Below are 26387 nucleotides of genomic sequence, written 5' to 3' on the forward strand. Positions count from 1 at the left end.
TGCGGCTTTTGCGCCAACCCCTACAAACACACCCCCACCCCCACACACACACACACACACTCCAGCCAGTAACACAGCCAGAGACCCCCATCTGCTTGAGGTTAGTCAGAGTTACAGGGCTAATCGTATCAACCCGTGTCTATCCAGGTTGAAAGCAGAGTCGGCACGTTGTAGAATTATTCTCAGGTTACCAGCCTCCATCAGAGAGCTGGGCAACACACTGGCCACCCTGCCTCCAGCCCCGTTTCTAGGGGAAAATCAAACGGCCGTTGCATGTGTGGATATTTATCAGGGCTAATGAGACTCTGCGCAAACTTGCTGAGTGATTTCACCTGAGCACAGCGCTGACAGAGGATAATAATCACAGACATCCAGACAAACATAAGAAGGAGGAAACGGGCTTAATGCCACAGCTTCAATCACAGATCAAAAGTGGAATGTGACAGGAGATGAGGCTGCCCTTCTTTGCAGACAATTCCATAACCACAAGACCTTGACCTTCCAGAGAAACATGCAACATGGACCAATATGATGATTAAAGAAATGGCTCTGTACCAGCACGCCATTGTGGACTAACCAGAGATGTTGTGTGACACTTGATTAATGTGACATAATGCGGCTCCATTTGCCATGATTTGTAATGGGACGAAACATATACAACTCTAAGTGTAGATTAACTGTGTAGTCTGGGGGTAACTGAGGTCATCCATGTACATTATGTGACAGAAATTATTAAACAGCAATGGGAATCTGACAACATGACTAAAAAGCAGCGATGCACTGTAATGTGTCCATTCAAATAATAAGCCACAGTCAGATACCAGAGATATTGTCTCTTACTCCAAGCACTTTTCTTCCTAGTCAAAACTTTGGGATACATTACCCACAATTTAACTCAACTGCCAGTGCCAGCAGTTCTGTCAGAATTTCAGGTGTGTTATGCCTGTAGTGGCTAGCTGGCTTTGTGCTATAGAAAGAGTGGGCTTAGCTCTCTTTCTAACACCACACACCCACAAGTTTCTGACTACTTCCTCTTTGCAATATAAAGACACTGACTCAAGTGACATAATTTGAGGTAATTTCAGGTAAAATCATATTACACACAGCTCCCTCCAGGCTTTATACAACTTTTTCACATATGCATCAGAGGTACTCCAAGACATACATTGCACGTTTTTTTTTCATCCATTTATACAACCATATAAAGCTTGACATGACTAAAATATCAATGTGATACATAAGGAACCACACAAGTTACTTTTTCCAGTAGCAGTCCACAATGTCATATGGCTCTGCTAATTACTACAACAACTCGTACTGAAAAATGTTCCTCTTCAGTATAGACTTTCCTCAGAAAACTGGGGGAAACTAAAGTCAAACTGAGTTGTAGACTGACATTGGATATGCATGCAACCGCCTCTGATAATAAAAAATAGCCCCAAGTGGAGTTTCCAACATCAAAAAGAGCCCTGGTTTGGGAAATAGGCAAAAATATTGTAGTGAATGTGTACATGTATTTCATTCACTGGCCTTGTGACTTTAAAATATGGATAGTGTTTGTCAAAACCCCCAACATTCCTCTGCCTTGAGCCATGGCTTTTATCTGTGTTTTCACACCTATCAGTCCCTCTGTTCTAGCATCAAGACTCTGGCCCCACATGACTCCTTTCTCTTCTGCCATTGGTCAAGAAGTCTTATGCTGTTTTTGATAATAGCAAGTGAGCTGGCACAGCTCAGTCTTTTCTTCAAGCACCATCCGAGCTAATTAATCTGAACCACCTGTAACCGCTACAATATAAAGGGGCAAGGCTCTTTAGGAGAATGGCCTGTGGACAAGAGTCATTGGAGCTCCCTTCCCTCACTCACCACTAATCCACTTTTGACCCATTAACCAACACAGCCAGGTTAACAGGGAAGGCCTTTGAAGAAGGTCTTTCCCAAACCACCCAGGAGGATTAGCACTTCTCCAAGGCCAATGACACCCCTCTGACAGTAAGGAGGTACAGGACAAGTGCAAGCTTGCATTGCTGCACTGTATGGATCCTAAACGGAGACGTAAAGACACATGACTCATCCTGGCTGAATACCCCACACTAATTTACATTCTTTATGAACTGTAATTAACCATGGCCTCCAGCATACCGACTACATAAATCCAAAAAATGGAAACTCTTCTTTCCCCAACAGGAGGGTGGAAAAAGGCAAAGAATGAAATACCATGAGACAAGTACATCTGTGTGTGTGTGTGTGTGTGTGTGTGTGTGTGTGTGTGTGTGTGTGTGTGTGTGTGTGTGTGTGTGTGTGTGTGTGTGTGTGTGTGTGTGTGTGTGTGTGTGTGTGTGTGTGTGTGTGTGTGTGTGTGTGTGTGTGTGTGTGTGTGTGTGTGTGTGTGTGTGTGTGTGTGTGTGTGTAAAATAAGCCACAGGATGAGTTATGGCTCAGTCAGCACAGCTGATATGAGTAGGATACCACGCAGGCTCGTGAATAGTGCTGCAGATGTTCTGGTGTCTGCAATTAACTGTAAGCATCAGTTCCCCAAATGGAATCCCTCACAGTATGGTTAAATGCAATATGCGCTTAACCTCACCCCATGACCTTGCAAGGACAATGATACTCTCTCAATTGAGCACCTTGTGCACCACCTTTTTTCTCCCAGATGTAACGCAACCACAGCCCTGACAGAAATCTGAAACTGGATACACTTATGCCAATAGGTCATTTAAAAAAATGAGGTTAGAGACCTAATTTCTTTGAACTGTGACTGTTTCCTAGCCTGGCTCCGCCCGCCCACCTACCAACTTCTGCCCAAATTTCATTTTCCCTTCAGTAGTCAGTCTGGGGATGGGGCGTATTAGTGGGATTTTGCTCGAACAAATTTCTGAGTGTCCAATCAGCGAACAGAGGAAGTGGCTGAGAACGATGACGTCGGAGTCGCGCTCAGAACTCGGAAATTTCCGACTTGGTAGTTCCGAGTTCCGACCTGTCTGTGTTCCAGTGCATCTGCTCGGGAAAGTATGGATGCCTACAACCTTTCTCATCCAAAAAACTAAACGTTATGCTGTAGCAAGTTACCGTTGCCAGGTACCGGTAGATCCATAGACTACAATTTCCGAGTTCCCTGTAAAACTGGAATGCACCGTCAAAAGCCGACCAAACGTTATGCGATTGATTGGCTAATCCAGAGTGGCACTGAGCAGATCCAATAGTTTTAAACTTCAACAGACACCCGCCTCCAAATGAGTGAATGTTTGACAATTACAGCAGTTCCAGACCTTCTGTACAATTGATATGAAGTACGATGGTCTGGTAGCACCAGGCTAACTGTTTTCCCATAGCTGTTTATCTTTGTATCGGAATCAAAATCATCAAATGAGATCTTGATCTCAATGTGATTTCTCAATGTGTGCCACTCCTGTCAGCTAAGAACAGGAAACTGAGGCTACACTTCGCACATCAGGCTCACCAAAATTGGACAATAGAAGATCGGAAAGATCTTGTCTGGTCTGATGAGTCTGATTTCAGTTGCGACATTCAGATGGTAGGTTCAGAATTTGGCGATAACAACGTGAAAGCATGGATCCATCCGGCCTTGTATCAACAGTTCAGGCTGGTGGTGGTGATGTATTGGTGTGGGGGATATTTTCTTGGTATACTTTAGGCCCCTTAGTACCAATTGAGCATTGTTTAAACGCCACAGCCTACCTGAGTATTGTTGCTGACTGATCTTCTTCTGGCTATACTTCCAGCAGCATAATGCACCATGTCACAAAGCTCATATCATCTCAAACTGGTTTCTTGAACATGACAATGAGTTCACTGCACTCCAATGGCCTGCACATTCACCAGATCTCACCCCAATAGAGCCCCTTTGGGATGTGGTGGACCAAGAGATTTGCATCATGGATGTGCAGCCATCAGATCTAGAGCAACTGCGTGATGATATCATGTCAATATGGACAAACACCTCTCAAGGAATGTTTCCGACATATTGTCGAAAGTATGCCACAAAGAATTAGGCAGTTCGGAAGGCCAAAGGAGGTCCAATCTGTTACTAGCAAGGTGTACCTAATAAAGTGGCCAGTGAGTGTAAATAGTATATGAAGGGGAAAAGTGGCAATATCAAGTAATGTTCGGGGACAATTTTTCCACCGACTCCCTGAGTATAACAGAGAACATGGTCAGTCATTTACTCTGTTCTTTTCAAGCTCAAAATGAAACGGGATGTGTAATACAGGAAAATACTGATCTGTTATTATTGTTACAAAGCAGCCAGTCTGAAGTGTTGATGCTCGACTCAGCAGGAAGAGTCAACATCCCCAAACCAGACATGCACTAATAAATCCCTGTGCACGATCCTGTAAAACAGTGACAGGACCAAAGCTGTATGCCACCCAGCATTACACAGGACACCCAATGCCCTGCAAACAGCAATTCTCGATTGTATTATTACAGGGGAACTTCGAAAGGGAGTTTCTGGACTGTTCTGGTCCCCACCTGTCAGGGGTGACGTTTAGACAAGTGTTGGGGTCTGGGGAGCACTTCCTCTCTAAGAAGCTGCCCACTCTCTTTCTCTCCCCCTGCTACATCTGGTCTCCTCCGGGCCGTTGCTGGCAGCGGTTGAGGGTAGAGCAACCGCACAAGGCTTTGTCCTCATTGAAGAGCAGCTGAACCAACAGGAAAGCCAAACCCCAGCCAGTCAATTAATTGATGGAACAACTTAGAATTATGGGAGGCTCTCAGCAGGGGGAAGGAAAATGTTTACAAATGCTGGCAACAATTGGACCTTTATGGTGCCTTTTTTATTTCCCCGACTGCAGTATCTTTTTTTCTGGTCTTAGCCACTATTATTATTGTTTTCTTTCACGTCTTGTTAAAGCAAAATGTGGAAATGTTTGAACAAAAATGCATGTCCATGATGGGCCAGGAGAGTCAACAGTTCACCACATGCAGCTAATCACTGTGTATTTACAATGTATCCTGTCTGAACACCCAAATCACTTCCATACTGCCACTCTGTAAAAATGGCTCTGACTGAGACCACATGAATGGAACCAAAGCGCCGGCAGACCAAAATGGTCTTGATCATCAGGTCCTGTGCCTCCGCAGCCCCATCTGCGCCCAGCTGTGGGGGTTTCTTCTTCAATTATCCCACATCCAGACGGGGGTCTGTAAGACTACAGTCAGACCGAGCTGCATTGAAAAAGCAAGGGCTCACACAAGAAAGGAGAGACCCAAAGCCTTTCACTCAGAGCCACACAGTGGGCCAGTGTGAAACCCTCAGGGCCTTTTTCACATCTTTAAAATAAGTCGGTTTTATTCTGAACCAGCATCTGTGTCCATTCAGCTGTCAGTCATCCTACAGAGGGACAGGAGCTAGGAAAATGTGCAACTATTTGAAAAAGAATAATAGCGCCATCCACTTCTATTTTGGGAATCGGCTGCAGCACCTTCAAATCCTGTTAATTGGAAAGAGCAGCTGATTAAATGGAAAGAAAGACACAAGACTACACACAGCGAATGCACTGGACAGAGAGAGAATCAGTAAGCGTGTAGGACACTCAGTTAGTGAGGGCGGGAGTGAAATATGCTTTGGACTTTGGGTCTGAGGGGGAAGAAGCTTACAGTCGGAAAGAACAGGAGTGACTCAGAGAGGAAGAGGTGGGAATGCGAATGGAGAATTCTAGGGAATCCCACTGAGATAGCTCTCTTCGCTAGTCTGCCCCGCACCAAATAATTCAGATGAGCAAACCATGTGCTTAAAAAAGTCACATGTAAACTACAGCTAAGAAAAAAATGCAATAAACGGCAAGGATCTGAATCATACCCGAAAATCAAAAGGCACTGCAGTTCATTCATTATTTTGTTGCACATCTTTCCGGGCACAAGATTTATTTAAAGTGAAAAGACAGCATTGACTGACTCTTTACTTACTTATTCTTGCGAGTCCCATTTCCCCTTCTACATGATAGACAGATTATGTCTCAAAGGTTGTGACGGATAGGAAGGATGTGTTCTCTCTTTCTGCAAGGTCGCAGTGGCGTGGGAGGGAACTCTGTGACTTGGCATTCCACTGTGTCGTCACATTCAAAGAGGTAGCATGGAAAGTGAAGAAAATTATACCACGACGAGCCATGTCTGACATGACAGAATTTAAAGCTCCCATATTATACACTTTTCGGTTCTATTATACACCATATTATATGGTCTTAGAGGTCCCTAATACGTTTTTCTTCAATCGTTTGCTGAAAAAAACTTTCAGATAATTTTGTACTATGCTGATGTTCAGCTAATCTCACAATGGCCTATTTTTTAAAAAGAGCTGCAGCTCCCCTCGTAAATATACAATCTTTGAGCTCTCCCCGCCCCTTGTCCGGAAGCAAAGCCAGATACGCCTCGCCCTCTGTCTGTTTGTAAACAATGATGACGTATAGCCTGTTAGCACAGTTAGATTTAGCCTACCCATGAGAAGAACCAAGTCTAGTGCTAGTAACGCACTTTTAACAGTTTGACATGACCTATCCTTGTCTACATGAAAGACTATGTTCATACAGATGCACTGACAGCCACACGCTAATGGAAACGGCATGTTCACAATAAAAATGCTGCAAAAGATGGTGGCTACTGCGAAGCTAGCTCGGGAGCTAGCTGCTAACAATACCACTAAAATCAGTGAAAAAAATATCTTCAAAGTCAGACTTCTTCAGTATACCTTCCAATTCTTTGTCCTATTAAAAACGAGGCATTTCCAGACTGGTGTGGGGAATAGAAATATGTTTTTATGAGCAAAAGCTGAATGCTTGTCCTGAAGCTAGCTCGGGAGCTAGCTGCTAACAATACCACTAAAATCAGTGAAAAAATTATCTTCAAAGTCACACTTCTTCAGTATACTTTCCAATCCTTTGTCCTGTTAAAAACGAGGCATTTCCAGACTGGTGTGGGGAATAGAAATATGTTTTTATGAGCAAAAGCTGAATGCTTGTCCCAAAGCTAATAGCTATACACCAGTCAGGCAAAAATACCAATAAAAACATTTATTTCAGTTTCCCTGTTTGAAAAAAAGCACAAGTAGCTTCCTATCCGTTGTGTTATTAAAAACAAGGCTGCTGTGGTTAAGATAAATGAGTGGATTATGCAACATTCATCATGTTTTGCCGTACTACAGGCATCTTGTCGCTTAGCAACAAGCAAACAACATGGGGGTGAAGGAATATTTTTCGAGCGGATCTCGGGGCCGTGGACCAATAAGAAATAGGGGGGTGGACTGCACAGTGTAAGCTTCTGGCTTTCCAGTTTTTGACGTCACAAACGGAGAGAATTCTGACTGGAGTATATTGGGTGGAGAGGTGGAGGGTTTCAGAAAAGGAGAGAGCTTTCTTTAAACTTTGGCAGTCTGTAGGCACACCGTAGACCCATAATTATGTTCAAAAACATTGTGACAGTGCATTTGCACTATATGGGAGCTTTAAGAATGATCAGAAAGAGCAATGAGCCGTGCCTTAATGATGTAATTTATGACTGCCGGTACCAGGCGTGTTTTTTCTTCTTCCTCCATTCGCCGTGTTTGTGTCACATAATTTTAGGAGTGATCAGCTGTGTGGAGCATAATGGAAACCTGCCCCGTGTGTAGTCAAGGGGCAATTCTCACCCCAACTGTTAGTTTTAGCAGCTTGCTTGCCATATTTTTCCAGTTTAATAGCTGGCAACATCTGAAACATCTGGTTCAAATTGACAGGGGGGGTTTGTTAGCGAGGAGAGACGCCCGCAGCACAAACAGCTACAGGCCTGTTTGAATCCAGCAACTCATCGTCCACAGGCAGCCAAGAAACAAATTCATTGGCAGCTCAGTTTCAAGGAATCGACTACAGATGACAACATGCAGCTACAACGTCGCAATGACGCTCCACGGGTCCATTACTCCCTATGCAGCAATCTAATCAGCCTAGTATACACAGCTGTGTGTTGCTAAACAAAGAAGCAAATAATGATATTGTACTGTGTAGTGAAGCCTTGTCTCAGTTGCTTGCTGCATGTGGAAGACATGGCTGGCACAATGTTACATAATTCGGATACAAATTTCACCGAGGAGGAGTGATTGCTAGACACTTGAAAAGTCCACTGGACAGATCCAGACAGGAGATTGCGCAGTTGTTAGATGAGCTCACACTTGATGATGGATGATTTTTAGTCTGAAGGGTTACACAGTCAGTGTCACACTGCATCAAGAGGAGAGGTGGTCTGCGTGGTTCTAACTCTCGTTCTTTCCCTTACCCTAACAGTACACTCGCATTCATAGCATTCCACAAGGAGACCACTGCGTCCCGTTTCAGACTGTGGTGACAAAACAAAAAAACGGACCACAGATTTAAACATAAAAGTTGAGTATCAACGTTTTAGTTCTTTCTGAGGGATATCATTGACCATCATTCTGCAGGTTGAAAATGTCATGCCACAGGAAAACCACCTTTCTGATGCTGTCAAAACATCAGTGAAAATATTGGATTCAAAATGCATTAAAAAAAAAGGTTTTCAAGGATATATTTCCACATGACATTCACTTGTAAAGGTTTTTACAACATTAGATTATTTAGCAAGAACATAACTGTTTGGGAGCAAAGGACCTAAAAGTTCTCAATTTTGTAGCCTATATTAGTAACATTTGAACACTTTTGTGTAAAACTCCTCTCATTATGACTCGATGAACTCCTGACAACCATAAACATTTTGCTCTCATTGGCCATCTGGCAGCATCCTCCAGCTTATAAAATTCCTCTTATTTGGATCTCCCTCCTCGTTTGTCTCCAATCATTCCCATCAGAAACAGCAGCACCAGCTCAAATATTTAATTTGGCCCTTCCTGATAGAAAAGACCGCCATGGAATTTGATTAAGGTCAGATGCTAGTGGACACACATAAAAAAAATACAGGCTGCCAGGCAGATGTCCACAACTTCTCCCAGTCAAAACAGTGTTGTCTCATGTAAACCTTTTTTTTCTGTTTGTGTTGAAAAGGCCTTAACCAAACAGCTGAGGGGGAGACGTGCAAACAGCAAATTACTCTCTCTCTAAAATAAAAGTAGGCTACTTCAAGCGGGGTTCCTACAGCTTCAGGAGGAGGCTGGACTCAGATCAGACCTGCTTGATATGGATGCAGGAAAACAAATTAATGGTGACCCGGCCGTTTCCCACCAACAGTTACAATCAAATGGGCAGCTGTCTGTCAGTAGGCAGTTATGGGACACTGCTCAGCGGCAGTTGCAGACTCGCGTGACCTGTGGAGCCGCCTGTCATCCACGCCGAGGCTTGTCCTGGCATCGGGGCTTGATTACAGCTAACTGGCAGGCTGTCTGCGCTGCTAGAGCTAGGCTAACGTCAGCTAGCCAACTTTTCTGTCCGTCTTGTCAGCAGGAACAGCGCGATAGTAAGGTTCTTACCCACTTTACACATATGTGTGTTTGAAGGTTAGACAGACATGTCAATTAGCAGGTCTGGTAGTGGTTTCTTCCACCAAGCGACAAACCAACTCAGTGGCACAGCGACCCAATATGAAGCTAGGATACTTCTGGACCCGTGTTATGGCTATACCCACGGTCAGTGAGTGTTATCTACAGTTTTTACCCAATGTGAGCGAACACTGTAAATGCAAACAATATTTTTAGCTGTTAAGAAATGATTGGAAACTGTGGTGGAAAGAGCCGTCGGTAAGCCAACTCCATGGCCCATGGGAACTGTCCCCATCCAGCAAATACACCGAGCCCTCCTAGCTAGTATGTGTTGGGAATATAGTTGGGGGGTTTTAAAGCATTGCCATCTACCTGTTAGTCGCAGCTTCACGGGGCCATTCCGCCGGACTCCTTGGTTAGACATCTTCTCTCGGTCCCAGCCCTCACCGCACGTAATAAAAATGTGTCGATAAGTGTAAAAATATAAATGTATTAAGGTTTATCAACCTCTCCGCCAGTTTTAGACAATAATGGAGTCAAGGTATTGTGGCCCGGATGTGGACTGAACTGCCATAGCGTTAGCTCACAATTGCGAAAAATATATATATTAAATTAAAAAAAATAATTAAAAAAATAGGAAAAAATGTCATGTGTAGCGCTGCTGCAAAGTGCATTTACTACAAATGGCCTCTCCCTGGTGAAACGTGGTGTAGGACGCAGAGGAGCTATACGGGGCCGCGGCGCTGTAACGCGGTGTTTATCTTCACATCTTCGGAAGAAGCCACTCTCCACCTCGGACTGAGTCCTGCTGCTCTACGCTGCTTGCCGGTAGTTGAAGTGCCGAGCCCCTCCGGTGCGCGGATCCCACTTCAGGAGGAGGCGGCTGCTGCTGGTGGTGGTAGTAGGAGCTGACCAGTGACGACAGCACGCTCTGGGGGGAGTGAAACATTTCTCTCCAACATGTGGCACCTCGCTGTGATTCATACACATACACAGTCCCAGTGTGTAGTGTGTATGCCTACTTCAGTGGTAGATTTTTTTTTTTTAGGTTTTTTTTCTATTACTTTGCTGGAATAAATGAATATTTTTCCCCTTTTTTTAATAAACACAATTGCATTATGACCATGACATCAGGTTATACAGGGGCGTAGACAGCCACCATAGATAGAGCTTTAGGCCCCCTTTCCACCACCACATCTATTTCATGAATGTCATCTGTCAAAGTCTAAATATCTAAAATAATCCTTAGAAAAAGTTTTTTTTCCCACCAACTCACAGTGTGTCATCATGGAGTTGCTATTTTCACATGTGAATTAGTATTCAAGTGGCTTTAAATATTCCCCCTTGGCCAAGTCCGATCTAAGTGATTCTCACTCTGTTGGCGACAACCTGAATGAAATCAATATGACAAGAACGCATGGATCAAACAAGCGCTTGTTGTAGTCAATTTTTGGACAATAGTGTAGTTTCACGCTAGAGTATCACGTCAGCAATACTCGCAGTCGCGCAATGACGTCAGTTAGAAAAGTGGGGTCAAATTCCTTTTAAACAGTGCTGTCTTTTCCAATGTTCGAAAGGAAGCACCTTTTCATCGCTCCTTGAACCGATGACTTTTATGGTTAAGTAAAGGAGGCTTAAAGGTTAGGAGATTTGACTATTCGTAGAGGCCCATCATGGACTGTGAGGTTCTTTTTAGAAAAACTGCCTTCAGCCATAATGCACTCTATTACAGGAGAAGTAAGTGATATTTGTTTGTTAATATATGTGTTAAATCTCTCTATATTCATAAAGCAATCACTTAAACAGTATGCACAGTTCATAAACCAGGTCTCCCAGTCATTCAGCTTTGCAGTAATTTCCAGTTAAAATTTTGAGTATCCCGCTCGTTTTATCCAATCGGAAGACAGAGCATTATAAAGAGGCGGGTCTCTGTGCCCTTGAACGATGACTCGCTGCTCTCCATCGCGGCACTAGCCTCGTTCGACTTGGAGCCGTCTTGCTCAGACCGTCATAATTGCGCAGGTCTTAGCAAGACGGCGACATCTCAAACGAGGCTATTATCTGATAAAGACGGCTGCTCGCCAGGCCCCCAGGAACAGTGCCTTCTTCCTCAATCATTGCTCAGTGGCCAAGCCTGTCATTAATGGGGTGTGGATGGGCTGTGGGCGGTGCTTATTTTCATGAGGCCCGGAAGCAGATATCCCGTGCAGTACACTACAAGCGGCGAACAGGATTGTGTCTCTGTGTTTTTTCTGGATATTAATCATAGGCTCATACTTATCTTTAAATCATGTACTAATAAAATGTAAGTTTTCTCATTTCAAAACGCCACCTCAAGCGTTTTATTAGCCGTTTGATTTTCAGTTTTAGCCGTTTGTTTTTGCGGGAGAAGGAGGGAATATTGAAACTAATATTTCGGTTTCCTCGCGGCAGGAAAACAACACTAATTCTTACTCATTCTGATAAGCCAATTGCATTCACAGCTGCAAAATTGGTCTCATAAGTAAACTTTTAAAAAGCTCACTTAAGCATTTGAAGATTTGTTTGGTTGATTGCAATAGTTAAGTTAAGCACCATGGACCTATAAAGATGTAACACCCTATTTAAGATCACATATAGCGAATCATTGGGGGGTTAGTGACTTATACTCCCATGGTCGGTAAACAATGCAACTGTGCCCGTTCAGACCTCTAGCTAACAATGCTACAGGACGAGAATAATGCTACATCCGCTACCAGTCCACTACGCATGCCGCTGTCTTTCTTCATAGATTCATAATGCCGCTACGTCATGAAACGTACACTGCGCGTCATGCGCTAGGGCGTGGCTAGGCCCCCATAAATGCGGAAGAATTCTATCCTTGATGCGCCATGAGCAGCTTTCATAGAAATTAATGGGCGGCATGTTTCAACGGTTTTCAATCCGCTTTCCATTTCTTTATGGGTCCATGCTGCTCGCTTATGTGGTGGTGACGTAGGGACGAGGGAGGGGACTGCTAACTGCAGTTACTGACAGGAAGTTAGCTAAAAGGACCAAATAACTTACTCCTCCTTTAAAGTGGACCTATTATACTTTTCGACTTTTATGACCTATAAACGTTGTTATGATTTATAGTCATGTTTAACCATACTAGCATATCAAATAATTACGTACATGCATTTAGACGTATTCCCTGCTGACCGTCTGGGGTTGCTGTGCAGAGCGCTAAACACTAGGGCAGCCGGTCGAGAAATCACGTGTCGTCACGATTCCGGATTTTTCCATGTATGGTAACGTGCTGCTCAGGCAAGCTCCGGCCATTCCCTCACCTTCCTGCTCTCAGAAATCTGCCCGCGCGCTGCTGAAATTGTTCCGGAAGGAAGATAACCAATCACAACGGAGTGGGGTTTGCAGGAGCGGGCGAGAAGCACAAAGCAGTGTGTGGAGAGTTACTGCTGTGCGCGCTAGGGTGAGAGGAAGAGTGTCCCGAAAATCTACATGTTTTTTTGTGATGTGATTTGTGTCAGGTTGCTCTATAGCAGTTTTTAACAAGAAATTAAGACCAGAAAAGTAGTATAATAGGAGATCTTTAAAGGTAGTGCATTATGGAACACACTACCCCGTCCACCTTTATGAGCCAAGTAAAGGTGTGGCTAAGAACTAACCAAAGGTGCAACCACCTCTAAATGTATGCTATACCTTATTAGTTGTATATTCATTCTTTCTGTTTCTGTGTTTTTATCATACAGCAAATGTTTCTATTGTATATCTTTGTCATATTTATTATAACATCCACCTGCCTAATGGACTACAGATGGAAATTAGCCCCAGGGCTACAATCTGGCATATTTATGTGTACTGCTGTACATGTTCATTAATGTGCAGTCCTGAAATAATTTTTTTTTTGTCCTTGAAGGCCACTGTAGCTCATTATTTGAAAGGGAGGGGTTACCCAGTGAGCATTGCATTCTAGAACTTCATCACTAGATGCCACTAAATATTCAGATATTACACACTGCACCTTTAAGGCATCCTTGAAGATGAGCAGGCTTAGAGAAATAGTTTGACATTGAGAAATACATATTTTATTGTTAAGAAATAGATGAGAAGGTCAGTATAAGTCAAATGTCTGTAAATATGAAGAATGAGTGAATACACAGTTGCTAATGTCCAACTATTCCTTCAAAGCTTTATGCCAGACATCATTTCACGCCATCGTTGGTATGACCTTACCCAGTAGCTACCTGAAGCGGGGTGGTACAAAGGATGAAATGAGAGATGGATCCACATTTGGCTAAATCTAAGGATACTTGATTTATTTTGAATAAATGGTTTTGAACCAGATAGTGGCAAGGGTCAGCCATACCCAGATCTAGACGATGCAGGAGCCAATCCTGGATCATTAGAGGTCAAGCAAATAATTTGGCTACCTTAACTGGCATCAACTCAGTTTCTTTGCGTTTTTATTTTATGACTGTACGCACTGTTATACCTGTAACAGCTCTGGCTAATTAAGTTTAACTGGAGATTAAAACAAATAAAAGTCAAATTCAATTTGAAAAATAAAATTTCCACACATGATCCAACAACTTTATTTACAATCATGTTGTCACATAAAAAAATAGTATGTACATAACATACATATACAGCAAAACTAAACAAATACAAGGACAAACAGTAGAAGTGAAGGTACAGTACAGATAAGGTATTAGAAAGATTTTTTAGAAATTGAAAGTGCTCTGGTTTTCACTGATTTGGAATGCATAACCGTCACTGGTCGCTTCTGGGGCTACACTCTCCACCACCTCATCCTTTAAAATTGAGAAAGAAAGAATATTAATTGGTGAGACTACTCATTGACACAAAGAGTTAATTTGAAATCAGTTCCAACATCTGAAAGACACATACCTCCTCAGAGAAGTATTTCTCTATCAGGTTGAGGGCTGCTTTGTAGACCATCTCGTTCTCATGGGTCTGCAGAGCCTCGATCTTGTCCAGTCCACCGCATTCTTCAACCATTAGACTCAGCTTGTCTGCCTCCCCAATTTTATCCCCGGCCTGATAGGGGAAAAACACAGCAGCACACAAATTTCACAGCAATCTTATGTAAAAACTACTTAAGATTCTGCACTTGGTTTTCCATGACAAAGCACTCACCATGAAGATATTGGTAATTGCATCCAAGATGACGAGGACAGTTTTGCTGTCCTTGGAGGCGAGTAGATTCAGGAGAGGCTCAATCACATTAGCTTGAACAAGGTAAACCACCTGCTCAATAGTGCCCCCACTGGTGAAGTTAGTGATAGCCCACACAGCCTCTTTCTGCGTTTTGTAGTCACCCTGTACAGAAAAGAGAGGGGCATGATGACATGTCCCTTTAAACCGTAAAAAGGCTAAATAATATTTCCCCCTTAAATAAATAAAAATGCATACCCTCACAAGCACATCAACCATGTAAGGAACGAGGCCTGCGTCGATGACCTCCTGGATTTGGGTGTCCTTGCCTGCTGTGATGTTAGACAGGGTCCAGGCCGCCTCCTTCTGGATGTTGGCTTTCTTGTGGCGCAGCAGATTGGGGAACATGGCCAAGGCCCCCGAATTCAGCACCGCCTGAGTCTGCTCATCTGTACCGGTCACAATGTTGCCAAGGGCACGCAAAGCTGGGGTCTGGATAAAGAGCGAAAGAGGTCAGTCTGCAACCTTCAACGCCCAAGTTTAAAACACACGTGTAAGAGCTTATACGTACGACTACGGGCAGCTCTTCAAATCCAAGCATCTTCACGAGGCGAGAAATTAGGCCGGTTTGGACCACCACCTCAATGCGGTCATTGGCACCGTCTGTTAGGTATGAAACGGCCCAACAGGCGTCAGCCAACACCTCCAGGTCGTCGCAGTGTAGAAGTCGAATGAGAGCAGGAAGGATCTGTACTATGGCAGCCATAGGAGGGGAGGGGTTCTTGTTGCGGCAGAGGTTTGACAGTGTCCATGTGACATTTCTCAGGTAGCCAGGCTGCAAAGGAATCAAGTGGAGAGAAGGGCAGGCATTAGTTTGACAGGTAGCACCATTTGGTTTAGATTTTGGCACCCCCTACTGGGCAACAAGGTTGATGATTTATTGAATTTTCCCATTAAGAAATTGCTTTCTAGTTTTGAATGATTTAAAACCACAAGGGTTAATAAAAAGACTTACAGTAAAGACAGACAGATCAGGGACTGACAGCAGGCTGAGCAGAGGGGCCACGGCTCCATGCTTGATGACCCTGTCTCTAAGCGCTGAACCGTCACCTAAAGAACAAAAAAAGATTCAGACATGTTGCTTATAACCAAAGAGTCATGACCATCCTTAAAAGAAAAAAAATTCAGTGCCTTACCAGCAATGTTTCCGAGGGCCCAGACCGCCTGCTCACTGATGTGCTGGTGAGGGGAAGTGACCAGGCTGATGAAGGCAGGAATGGCCCCACCCTCAACAACAGCAGCTGTCTGGTCGCTGGTCCCAGATGCAATGTTGGTCAGGGCCCAGGAGGCCTCGAACTGGATGGGAGCACAGTCCACCAGCCCCAGGAAGGCCACAAACTTGGGGATAAGACCAGCATGGATCATCTGGTCAATGGGAGGATGCTTGTCCCGGGACAACAGTTTCCTGTGATCGAGGACAGTAATACAGTGAGTCATCGTGGCAGTAACTGGTCATTATTATTGTGTGCAGAGAAGCTCAACTGTACAAATTATATTTGATGGATTCTTACCGTGCAGCCTGTGTTGCCTGGAGCTGGGACTCAACATTACCGCTGTTCAGCCCTGTGAGAATCTCCTCAACTGTCCACGGTTTGACGGCCTGCCAATAGACACACAATGAGACATGATTTAGGAAAAAACAAGGCTATAGATTGCAATATCTCTGCAAACATTACATTTTCTGTTAAAAGCATGGTTCTTGCACTGTTTGCAAGATAGTGGTCTTATACTAGTGTACCCCCCCACCCCCCCAGATATGAATAGCATTTAAATTGCGTTTTAGTCTACACAAGAATAAGAAAACATTTCCAAATTTCAGTAATGGATTTAAAAATGCTTACCTGACAGTTTCCGGTTCTCTCCTGAAGAGGAGAAGTGGCCTCGTCAGGAAGTGCCGACACATTCCTTCTTTTGAAAATCTGATCATCTTTCTTCGCCTTGCGCAGCTCGACGTTCGTCTCCACTCTCCTGCGTCGAAGTTCCTGTGTTTATTCAAAAAAATAAACCATCGATGCAATTGGTGGATAACGACAAATATGTGATGCTGTGTACAGCATGTTAGGAGAAAAACTCACATTAGCATCTTTGCCTTTGTTCTTGAACTTGTTCAGACGGTCGACGTTCTCAGACATTTTCAAATCGGCAGGGAAAGCTCAGCTGCAGCAGCGAAAATTGTATTTTTTCCTGTACATACAGTTTAAAGAGTTAGCCAGTGTAACTTATGTTAACTGCCTCGTGACAAACATAATATCAAGCTAGGCACAACGTCCCTTTGACGTAAAAATAAGTCTACTGACAGCTTGCTCAAGCTGGAAAACAATAGATACCGCACAGAAAACATGGAAACTGTAATTTCCCCAAAACAGAATTATAATATTTTTTACTAAAAGCAAGTGGGCAGTTGACACGTTCTTACCTTGTCGTGGCTCAAAGATTGTGGTACATGGAGAGCGCCGCACAGACCTTTAAATTCCTGCTACAAAGCCTCCTGATTGGGCTGTTCGAGCGAAAGCATCCGGCCGCCTTCGCTCATTGGGCTATTTGAAAAAAACCACAGCACGCAGGAAATGTCGTCGCTACGTTGTAACATCGCGAGAATTATGCGCGGGAATATCACCATGTCAAATCTGACTGACTCCACCTTATAGGTCCATGGACTCCACACATGCCCCTTTCTTTATAGGTCCATGGCTCCTATGGACCTTTATTATACTCTATGCATGGACCTATAGAATGAAAGAAAGAATGCTCCATATAATAGGTCCAAGCTGTTTTCTATTGTGTTCTGCAGTCCTTATTGTTTTTCTTTAATGGACGATTATGGGAACAAACTGTTCCCAGTAAAAAATAAATGTTGCGCATCTCTAGAAGGAAAACTATATATATTTTTTGCTACTGGGAAATAATTAGAGAATGAGTCACATCCATATCCACGTCCCAAAAAAAACTCCATTGAACAAATGTCTACGTAATGTAAACATATTTCTATTTAACGCCTATTGTGTAGCTCTGAGATTAAATATTACATCTGTTTTTTGAATGCTGCCACAACTGTTTATTTTTTTGTTAATAGGCCTTTGTAGTTGCTTTAGCAAATACATATCTGAATGAATTGTTTTAAATGGAACTTCTTTATCTTAAAGCGACATAGAACTGTGGAAATTTTCCAAAGCATGTGTCAGTTTCTATATTCACTACAAACTGTCACTGAGATGGAAGATAATGTGAAGCATATTTAATGTTGTCTTTATTATGTTTATTTATGTCACAATTATTGGACTCCATCCCAATGTTACCGGGTTCAATGTTCCTAGATTTATATAGCACCGAATGGGACGTTTTCATATTTGGTTTTGTGGATAAAATATAGTTGAAAACAACACTGATTCATGATGTTAACTTTAGCGGATTGATTAATCTCTTGAGCACTCGGTTGAGTTATGTTACGCAAAATAAATAATTGCACTGGATATCAAGTATCTTTAAATAGTATGCCTTTTCATTCCACATCCTACTAGGAGGTTAGCAACAACATTTCACTCAGACATGTGGAGGAATATATCAAATTTAGCTACTAGACCTAGCCCCCCCCCCAGGCATATTATAATCATATATTGATATCCCATTGACCCATGCCTGGGAACATCGATACACTCCCGCTGTGATAGACTGCAGGTATACACAAGTATTTAGCACTAAAATATTTTGCAAGTTTGATAAAGATGTTAACGACACTACGACATGTCAATGTCTGCCACAAGTACAATATGCAAGGAAGAAATAATTTTTCATTTTATTAAGTTCCATATACATCAATATTTCTTCAGATGTAATACAAAAAAAGAAAAGAAAATCCAGTCAAAATGTGACACATTTTTACAAACAGGGCAGGAACCTTCAAATACATCATCTTATCCTTCTCAGTCAGTCACTACTGCAGAGTAAATAATTTACAATAGCTTATCACCTTACTTTCAATAAAAGGTTAACATTTTTAACCAGGCAATCTACTCGTGTCCAGATATTTAGTACAACCGTCTTTTCATGCCACTTCAGACTAAGCAATGAGTGGAAATGGGACAAAAAAAAGTTGTTCGGACTCTTGATACGTTTTGCTCAGTTAAACACAGCCATTGTTTGTCAGTATTCAAATTTCCTATTTCTCGTTGGACATGATGACCACAGGGATGGCCTGTGGGATTTTTTTTTTAAACAAGAAAAAATAAGAAGAAAAAGACAGATAAAAAAATAAGGATTGTGGAAATATGAGAGCTCCTTAAAGAGTCTTTTCTCCGAGGTAAACTTTCTTCTCAAACGCCTCAGGTGTTGATGCTCCTCAGTACAGTCCCACTGATGAAGACGGGTCCATAGAGGCTCCCTTAGAGCTCAAATGGGCAGAAGGCGGCAGCTCTGCCTCAACAGTTCTGACAGTCAGAGGAGTAGATCCCAAAAACGCGGGATGAGGCAGAGACTGTCGCAGAGTTACAGTTCAGAAAAAGCCATATTCTTGGCAAGTGCATTTTTGTTTTGAGCAATGTGCGATGCTTTCTAAGAGGCTGAAGAACACTGTAGCTTGTTGTTATGAGACCTACAGAATGTGGAGAGAGGGATAGAGTTGAGAGCCCTTCGCATCTTTTATTGTTGCGACATCTCAACAGACAGACACACAGACATATAGGATGCAAAGGGGGTCCGAGGAGGATCCTGCAGCCATGTTGCAGTGGTTTACCGGGAATGCCTTTATTACAGAGGAAATCTTCCACAACTACAAACTGAGGCTACTTTGTGAAGCGAGGAACAGGAAGTCGTCATGTCCCTCTGTGTAGAAAATGTTTCCCATAAAATACTATCTAAAATTATTTGTCTCATAATTCAATAAAACATTCAAATACAGAGTCAGATATATCTTACAACCGCTGTACATGATAAAAAAGTATGTACATTCAAGACAACCACCTTGACAACCAGCTAAATCAAACTCAAATGGGATGTAACATACAAAACTAATCATAAATATTTGTATAATAAAATATGCAGATTTATATTTTTTCTCATATCTGATAGGGGAAACACAATATCCATTCCAACTCAGAAAAAAAAATCCAAGTTAGGAAGTAAAATGCATTTAAAATTGTGCTGAAAGCCTCCTATGTACTGTGATGGATCATTAGAACAGGCCAGAATGAGGGAAATGAGAAAAGAAGCATTTCTCTCAATTGCATGATGAACAACATGGCTGCTTTAGTGATTAAACTAGTGATTATAATGGTTTCCAACAATGTTAAATTACGTGAAAGCTCATTTGGTGTTTGTGTGTGTTATTTATTTCTTAAGTGATGTTTTTTTCATTTTTTTGTTCTGGAAATAGAAAGTTTCCATGTCATTATTACTAGAGACCCCAGCATCCAGTCCAGACTCCAGCTAGACTGGCCCCCTTTAAGAATCTGACAATCTGTAAGACAGAAGAAAATGGGATGGCATAAATCAAAAAGGCATGCAGCAAAAGGTGAACAGACACAAATGCAAGATGAAACACGATACAGATGTAACAGGGCACTAATTGCTGTTAAGACATCAAACGTAATGCCTAAACGTTTGGCAGCTCTGTTGGTTTTAGTATGGCCAAGCAAACCCTTTTTACAGCTCTAGTCTACAAGTAAAGCACATTCCGCTGCAGAATAACACTTACTACACATGCCACAGGGATAAAAGAAAAGAAGTTAAAAACATGGACAGGAAAATAACAAATTAAACTGTGAGCATGGAAAAGGAGAGAGAAAGAAGGGAGCCTTGAGAGTCTGCAGGAGTCGGAGCGCCCAGCCTTACCTGCTCGCTTTGAAACCCTTAAGCTTCTGTACAAAGAATGCTTCTAGCACCTCGGCACACTGAAAGAACGGCGTGTCATTGGGGTTGTAGTAGCGGCAGTTGTCGAAGATTTTGGTCACGTCGGCCACAAACTCTGTGAGCTTGTGGTAATGTCGCTTTTGCAAACGAGTTTCCATTGTGGAGAAGTCTACAAGAGGAAAGAGAGATGTATGAGGCAAAAGAAGCTACCATTTCTTAATGTTACAAAATAGCACAACATAAACAGTATGGGGATTTAAAAAAAAAATTATCTGGATCAGTTCATCAGCTTATATATTAGGGACATTTACAACTTGTAGCAAACAATATGAAACACAGAGACATTGGATATGTTTTAAAGGATGAAGAAAAGCATAAACAAACTTCTGGAATATTTTCTTACCCATTGGCTCCTTGATCACGCGATAATAATCAGGTGCGTCATGGGGATCCACAGGTTCAAGGAAAGGCCATGCCATTTTGTGAGACTTAAAAAAAAATATATATTTAACATTATCAATAATGCTGTAGCCTATTATATAAAGTACAGATAGTCTGAAATACATAGGTTCCATACCTGTAACGAGCGTAATATTCTTTTCAACCCCTCGTTGTCTTTGTCGGTGAGTGGCGTGAGAACTGTCATGGCGTCTTCCGTTGACTGACACTGCGGGCAGACGTACAAGTCGATGTGATTAGCCTCACTCTGCAGGATGCCCACACAGCGCCCGTGGTACCAGTTCTGGCAGCGGTCACAGCCTATATAAAACCTGTGTGAGAAAAAGACATTTTCGATATATCAACATTACTGGGCTGGAACTGACAACATTGCTCAAGTTTACACTTGAAACTGATGACAGTTATGCAGTTTATTTAAAGGCGCCATACTGTGATTCGTCATATGGCGTCCGGCAGATGCAGTACAGCTCCTCGTTGCTTGCTCCTTGCTCCTGACCACGTTTGCAGTCGTTGCACACAAAGTCCTCCAACTTCTTTGCCTCTTTCTCTGTGATGCCAACACACACGCCGTGGAACCAGTTGGAGCAAAGGTCGCACCCTATATAGAACCTAAGAAAGAGAGGAAAAAAAATAGTTTTAATTTTTGTCCTGAAATCGACATTTCCAATTTAGCGTGCCTCACGGTTGAGCTTACTTTGACTCATCGTAGGGCGTTTTGCAGACACAGTACAACTTGCTGTCCTTCTTGTGATCCTTTGAGGTAGAGCAGGGCTTCTTCTTCTTCTTGTGTTTTATGGAGGCGGGATCTTTGTCCCTGTCTCGGTCCCTGTCTCTGTCCTTGTCCTTGTGTCTGTCCCGCTCTTGGTCTCTCTCCTTCTCTCGGTCCCCGTCTCTGTCTTTGTCTCTGCATTTGTCCCTGTCCTTATCCCTGTCCCGCTTCTTTTCCTTGTCGTGATGCCTGTCCCTGTGTCTGTCCTTGTCCCGTTCCTCGTCCCTTTTGCGTTTGTGGGATGAGGACGAAGGCGAGGGCCCTGTGTGGCTGCTATGAGAGGAATGTGATGAGTGAGAGGAGTGGGACGCGGCCGCCTTGACCGTCGCCGCGGCAGCCTGGGTGATGGCGGCTCTGGCTTTCTCCTTTTCCTTCTGCAGTCTGGCTAGGTCCCGCCTCAGCTCCTCCTGAGAAGACATAACATTCAAAAAGCTGTAGTGGTTCTGGAGAAGGCGGCTTGTTGTCAAAGCTGTATATGACCTTAACCTGGTTAAAATCTGAGTATTGCTGTCCATGTAAACGTTATCACCGATTTCTACAAAAAGTGATTTCGAAACATGCTTTCTCAAGAATTGCTGTCTCCAGCTTTAATTAAATGCATTTCTTTTCTTTTTTGCTAGACCTAGCCATCGTATGAAGAGGGCAGACTGTGTGCTCACCTGTACTTGCAGCTGCAGCTCCTTATCCAGCAGGGCCCTCTTCTTAAGGATCTCTGCCTTCAGCTGTTCCTTGTGCTTGTACAGCAGCGCCGTCAGCTTGGTGGCGTTCTGTTTGGAGCGTTTCTGTTCCACCACCTCCTCCTTCTTTCTCTTCTTAGCCGCCTGCTTCTCGTCTTTCTCAATCTTATCGAGGAGGAACTTCATCACCTGGTTGCACACGATCATTCTGAAAAGCAAAGGACATCAGCATGTGGTTTTATGGGTCAGTTGAAATAAAAAATGCAGTTAACTTTCATAACAGGATTCATGGACAACAATAAAAAAACGTGAAAATACTAATGTCATCCATAGGTAAAATAAATATTTTCGATAAAGCACATGAATTCTGTGTTTATTAAGAAGCAAACCTCTGGTTCTCCTCTCGCTCAGCTGCAGCAAGGCTCTTCCTATGTTTCAGCTGCTCTGCTGCAGCATTCTGCTTCACGACCACCTGGCAAAGAGAACAACTTTCCATCAATATTTACATGTGGGAGAAAATCAGCATTCGGCCAATACCTGCACAAGACTGATTAAAAAATAAAATATCGTCTGCATACACTGCAGGCAGGCTCAGCAAAGTGGTTGCTGTGGAGCAATGTAAGCACTTATTCAATTTACCAAGAATGTACTTTCTATTTTAATAGAAAGCTGGACAGAAATCCAGAAGTCCCTTATTGCAATATTTTACAGAGCCAACACCAGGGAAGGCCTAGTGCAATAGACAATGCAATTATTATTTAAAAAGAAAGTTCTTTGTATAGATTTATTTAATAAATGCTCTTTCAGATAGATTTTATTTCTAATTTGTTAGTACATTTTTGTATTTTATCAAATGCAAAAAAACAATAATAAATGACATATCTGCATATTATATCGCTCATGGGCGGACCTGTTATCTGAATCTTGTCATGGGCCATTGAAAAAACCTGAGATCTGTTGACCACTGTTTATTACAGACTGTAAGATATTAATCCAGAATGTTTGAATCACACCTGTTTTGGGACACCATCAACCGGGCTAACAGCCTGCAGATTCTGCTCCTTCTGTTCCCTTTTAGCTTCTGAGTGTTTCTTCTTCTTTGGTTTTGGTGGTTGTTGTGGCTGTTGTTGTTGCTGTTGCTGTTGTTGATGTTGTTGTTGATTATGTTGTTGTTGTTGCTGCTGCTGTTGCTGCTGCATCCTCTGGAGCTGCTCCTGGACGCTGGCTGGTGCCTGTATGGTCACCATGTTCTGGATCTGGTGGGCCTGAATGGGCCCCCCGGTCTGCTGGATCTGGATAGGCAGCTGCAGTTTGATCTGCTGGGGAACCGTTCCGCCCTGCTGCTGGGCCTGGGCCTGGATCTGGGCTTGGATCTGTGCAGCGACGTGGGGCGGCAGAGCGGAGAGCAGCTGGACCGGCTGCTGGAGGCCGGGAACCGTGATGAGTTGATGCCTGATGGGAGACTGCACCTGGAGCTGCTGAGGCTGCCCTGGAACCTGAGTTTGGTTCTGAGGCTGAAACTGGACCTGGAGCTTGGCTTGGACTTGGGGTTGGGCTTGGACCTGAAGCTGTTGCTGGACCGGGCTCTGCTGTGGTGACTGCACTTGAAACTTGGGCTGGGATTGCACCGGTGAGTGAGTGTGGACCTGGGTCTGCTGCTGTGGGGCCTGGGGCTGCGGGTGGATCTGGCTCTGCTGCTGGAAATGGACCTGAACCTGGGGGTGGAGCTGAGTTTGGGCCTGAGACTGGACCTGAAGCTGTGGCTGAGCCTGGGGATGAACTGCAGCCTGAACCTGGGGATGGTACTGTGGTTGGACCCTTGTCTGGAGCTGGGCTGAGTTCTGGATATGGGGCAGGGGCAGGGTTTGGTTTTGGGGCTGAAAGTGCATCTGAGGTTGATTTGGAGCGAGGGGTTGCGTTTGGGGCTGTTGCTGAGTTTGTGGTTGAAACTGAACGCGGACCTGGGGGTGGCTTTGCCCTTGAGTCTGAATGTGGGGCATCTGCTGTACTTGGCTGTAGGGCTGAACCTGAATCTGTGCACACATCTGGGCTTGACGCTGGGTTTGGAGCTGAGTATGGGTTTGAGGCTGAGGAGGTCTCACAGTAGTCACAACAGAAGAGACCGGTAATCCCGTCATGTGAACCTGCACTGCTGAGACTGGAATCTGAGACACTTGCTGCATGGATACGACGGCGGGGTGCTGGACTTGAGGAGGAATAGACGCATGAGGCAAAGGGGTGACGGGGGAATGTGTGGAGACTGATGCAGGGACAAAGGCAGAGGCAGGTTGAACTGGAGTCAGCGCTTGAGAGGAGGTCGGAGTCCATACCTGGGGCTGAGATGCCCTCAGCTCTGTCAGCGCTACAACAGGAGGAGGAAGTAAAGAGAAGCAATAGATTAAAAAAAGTGTCACCTCCCTCTCATTCTAATGGATCAAGGAAATTCTTCACTTTGTTAAAGATGCAGAAAGTTAGGTGTACAATAAACAGCTGGCTTATAAAATTTGGGGTCCATTTTTTGCACACGCTTAGGGGTTGGCTGCTTTTCCGGAATAAAACATTCAAATGTAATATCTTAAACTCCATGTATAGTTTTTGTTGAATCTTTGGTGGTTTTGGAATGTTATTTATCTAATCTTCTATTATTTGAATCTTATGTTTGATTTTGAAAAGTATTAGGTAACCAGTTTTTATTTTGTTATGTTTTTTTCCCTCTCTATTTGATGTTTATTCTTTTTTTTTCATTTAATGTTGTACTTGACACTGTATTGACATGTCACTGAAAATTCAATAAACAAACCTAAGAGAAAAAACAAAAGTCAACCTTTTAATATGTAAAGACAAAGCACTAAAACAATGAGGAGTAAAGTGTGTTTTGTGGGTTGCTTTACCTGGCACTGACGGTGTTGTTGAGGTGGCTGTGACTGATGTAACGATAGCGTTGGCCACAGCAGCGTGAAGGGGAACGGGAGCGGTGGCTTGGACTTGGGTTAGAGCTCTGGCTGGAGACGGGACGGCTATTTGGGTGGACACAACGGCTAGGACGGGAGCAGAGACGGGGGCGAGGGCAGGGGTCGGAACCTGAACAGGTGAGGGAAGAGAGGTGGAAACGGGCATTTTGGACAAGTAAGAGAGGCCTGAGACAGGGGCGGGGCAGAAGGCGCGTGTCTGGAGCTGAGGTGCCACTGCCACTTGTCCCGGGACAGGTAGCGACACTGCGGTTTGGGTTTGTGTAGGGAATGAGCCTGGGGGAAGCGTGGAGACTTGGTTTTGCACCATGGCTGGGACAGTATTCTGTACTGGGGCAGGCACATGTCTCAACACTTGGGTTGGTGCGGGGAGAAAGGCTGGTGTGGAGGATAAAACCGGTGCCATAGTCTGGGCTGCAACGTGTGGCAAAACAGGCACATGAGTGGATATTTGGGATAGCGACGGGACTGATGATGGGGCAGCGGATGAAACTTGGGTTTGCACAGGTACTGGGGTCGGGGTGGGGGCCAAGCTAGGCATTTGTGTCGGGGCAGTAACGGGGGTTGCCATTTGGGTTTGGGCTAGGGCGGAGGGGGTTGTCTGGACTTGCGCAGCTTGATAAGGAGTTGACATTTGACTTTGTGGGGTCTGAGCTACTGCAGGTTGTGCAGGGGTAGCACTAACAGTGGTGGTGGGTGATGAAGTTGATGAGTTTGGGGGCAAGGGGGTGAAGAGGAAGCGCTGGACCTGGCCGTTGGGCATGGCTGCCTGCATCAGCTGCTGACCAGGACCGGGGATGACCGTTACACCCTGTGGGAGGATTTGCAGCTGTCCCTGCGTCTGGCCCTGACCCTGGATCACAACCGTCAGACCTGGGTTTCCAGCCTGCAGAAGATGGTAGATAGAAGGAATTTATTTTCCAGCTAACAGTGAAACAATTGTAAACTTTGCAAAATTCAATACAAAGTCATGAGGTACTTAAAAAGAAAAGTGAATAAAACATACAATATTTGGG

The 26387-nt window shown here is 43.8% G+C and overlaps 3 protein-coding genes across 6 annotated transcripts in view; all 3 read right to left on the bottom strand.

Annotated features, from left to right (window-relative positions):
* The window catches only part of smurf2 (SMAD specific E3 ubiquitin protein ligase 2), a 57328-nt gene extending 47102 nt beyond the window's left edge, over nucleotides 1-10226 (bottom strand). The window contains 1 exon segment of the mRNA XM_080044585.1: nucleotides 9812-10226. Within this exon segment, the coding sequence (XP_079900711.1) occupies nucleotides 9812-9863 (52 nt within the window). The 5' untranslated portion in view covers nucleotides 9864-10226.
* A 3787-nt stretch (nucleotides 10227-14013) lies between these two features.
* Nucleotides 14014-17114, bottom strand: kpna2 (karyopherin alpha 2 (RAG cohort 1, importin alpha 1)). The gene is made up of 11 exons (XM_080043298.1): nucleotides 17070-17114; nucleotides 16729-16837; nucleotides 16495-16635; nucleotides 16165-16253; nucleotides 15790-16058; nucleotides 15609-15703; nucleotides 15165-15428; nucleotides 14852-15085; nucleotides 14576-14758; nucleotides 14327-14476; nucleotides 14014-14229 (listed from the first exon to the last, which is right to left on the bottom strand). The coding sequence occupies exons 2-11, from the start codon at nucleotides 16783-16785 to the stop codon at nucleotides 14140-14142; spliced, it is 1572 nt and encodes a 523-aa protein (XP_079899424.1). The 5' UTR covers nucleotides 16786-16837; nucleotides 17070-17114; the 3' UTR covers nucleotides 14014-14139.
* Nucleotides 17115-18444: 1330 nt separating this feature from the next.
* Nucleotides 18445-26387, bottom strand: part of bptf (bromodomain PHD finger transcription factor) — a 28425-nt gene continuing 20482 nt past the window's right edge. For 3 of the 4 annotated variants that reach the window (XM_080044536.1, XM_080044534.1, XM_080044533.1), the window contains 10 exons: nucleotides 25294-26257; nucleotides 23416-24764; nucleotides 22792-22874; nucleotides 22385-22610; nucleotides 21651-22132; nucleotides 21386-21565; nucleotides 21075-21267; nucleotides 20901-20985; nucleotides 20480-20666; nucleotides 18445-19241 (listed from right to left, as the gene is read on the bottom strand). In XM_080044536.1, the coding sequence (XP_079900662.1) occupies nucleotides 19202-19241; nucleotides 20480-20666; nucleotides 20901-20985; nucleotides 21075-21267; nucleotides 21386-21565; nucleotides 21651-22132; nucleotides 22385-22610; nucleotides 22792-22874; nucleotides 23416-24764; nucleotides 25294-26257 (3789 nt within the window). In that variant the 3' untranslated portion in view covers nucleotides 18445-19201. Of the gene's footprint in view, nucleotides 20106-20479; nucleotides 20667-20900; nucleotides 20986-21074; nucleotides 21268-21385; nucleotides 21566-21650; nucleotides 22133-22384; nucleotides 22611-22791; nucleotides 22875-23415; nucleotides 24765-25293; nucleotides 26258-26387 lie in introns of all 4 variants that reach the window. The other variant, XM_080044535.1, reaches the window with a different exon arrangement.

Source organism: Ammodytes marinus (assembly GCF_949987685.1).
Source record: "Ammodytes marinus genome assembly, chromosome: 16".
Classification (NCBI taxonomy): domain Eukaryota; kingdom Metazoa; phylum Chordata; class Actinopteri; order Uranoscopiformes; family Ammodytidae; genus Ammodytes; species Ammodytes marinus.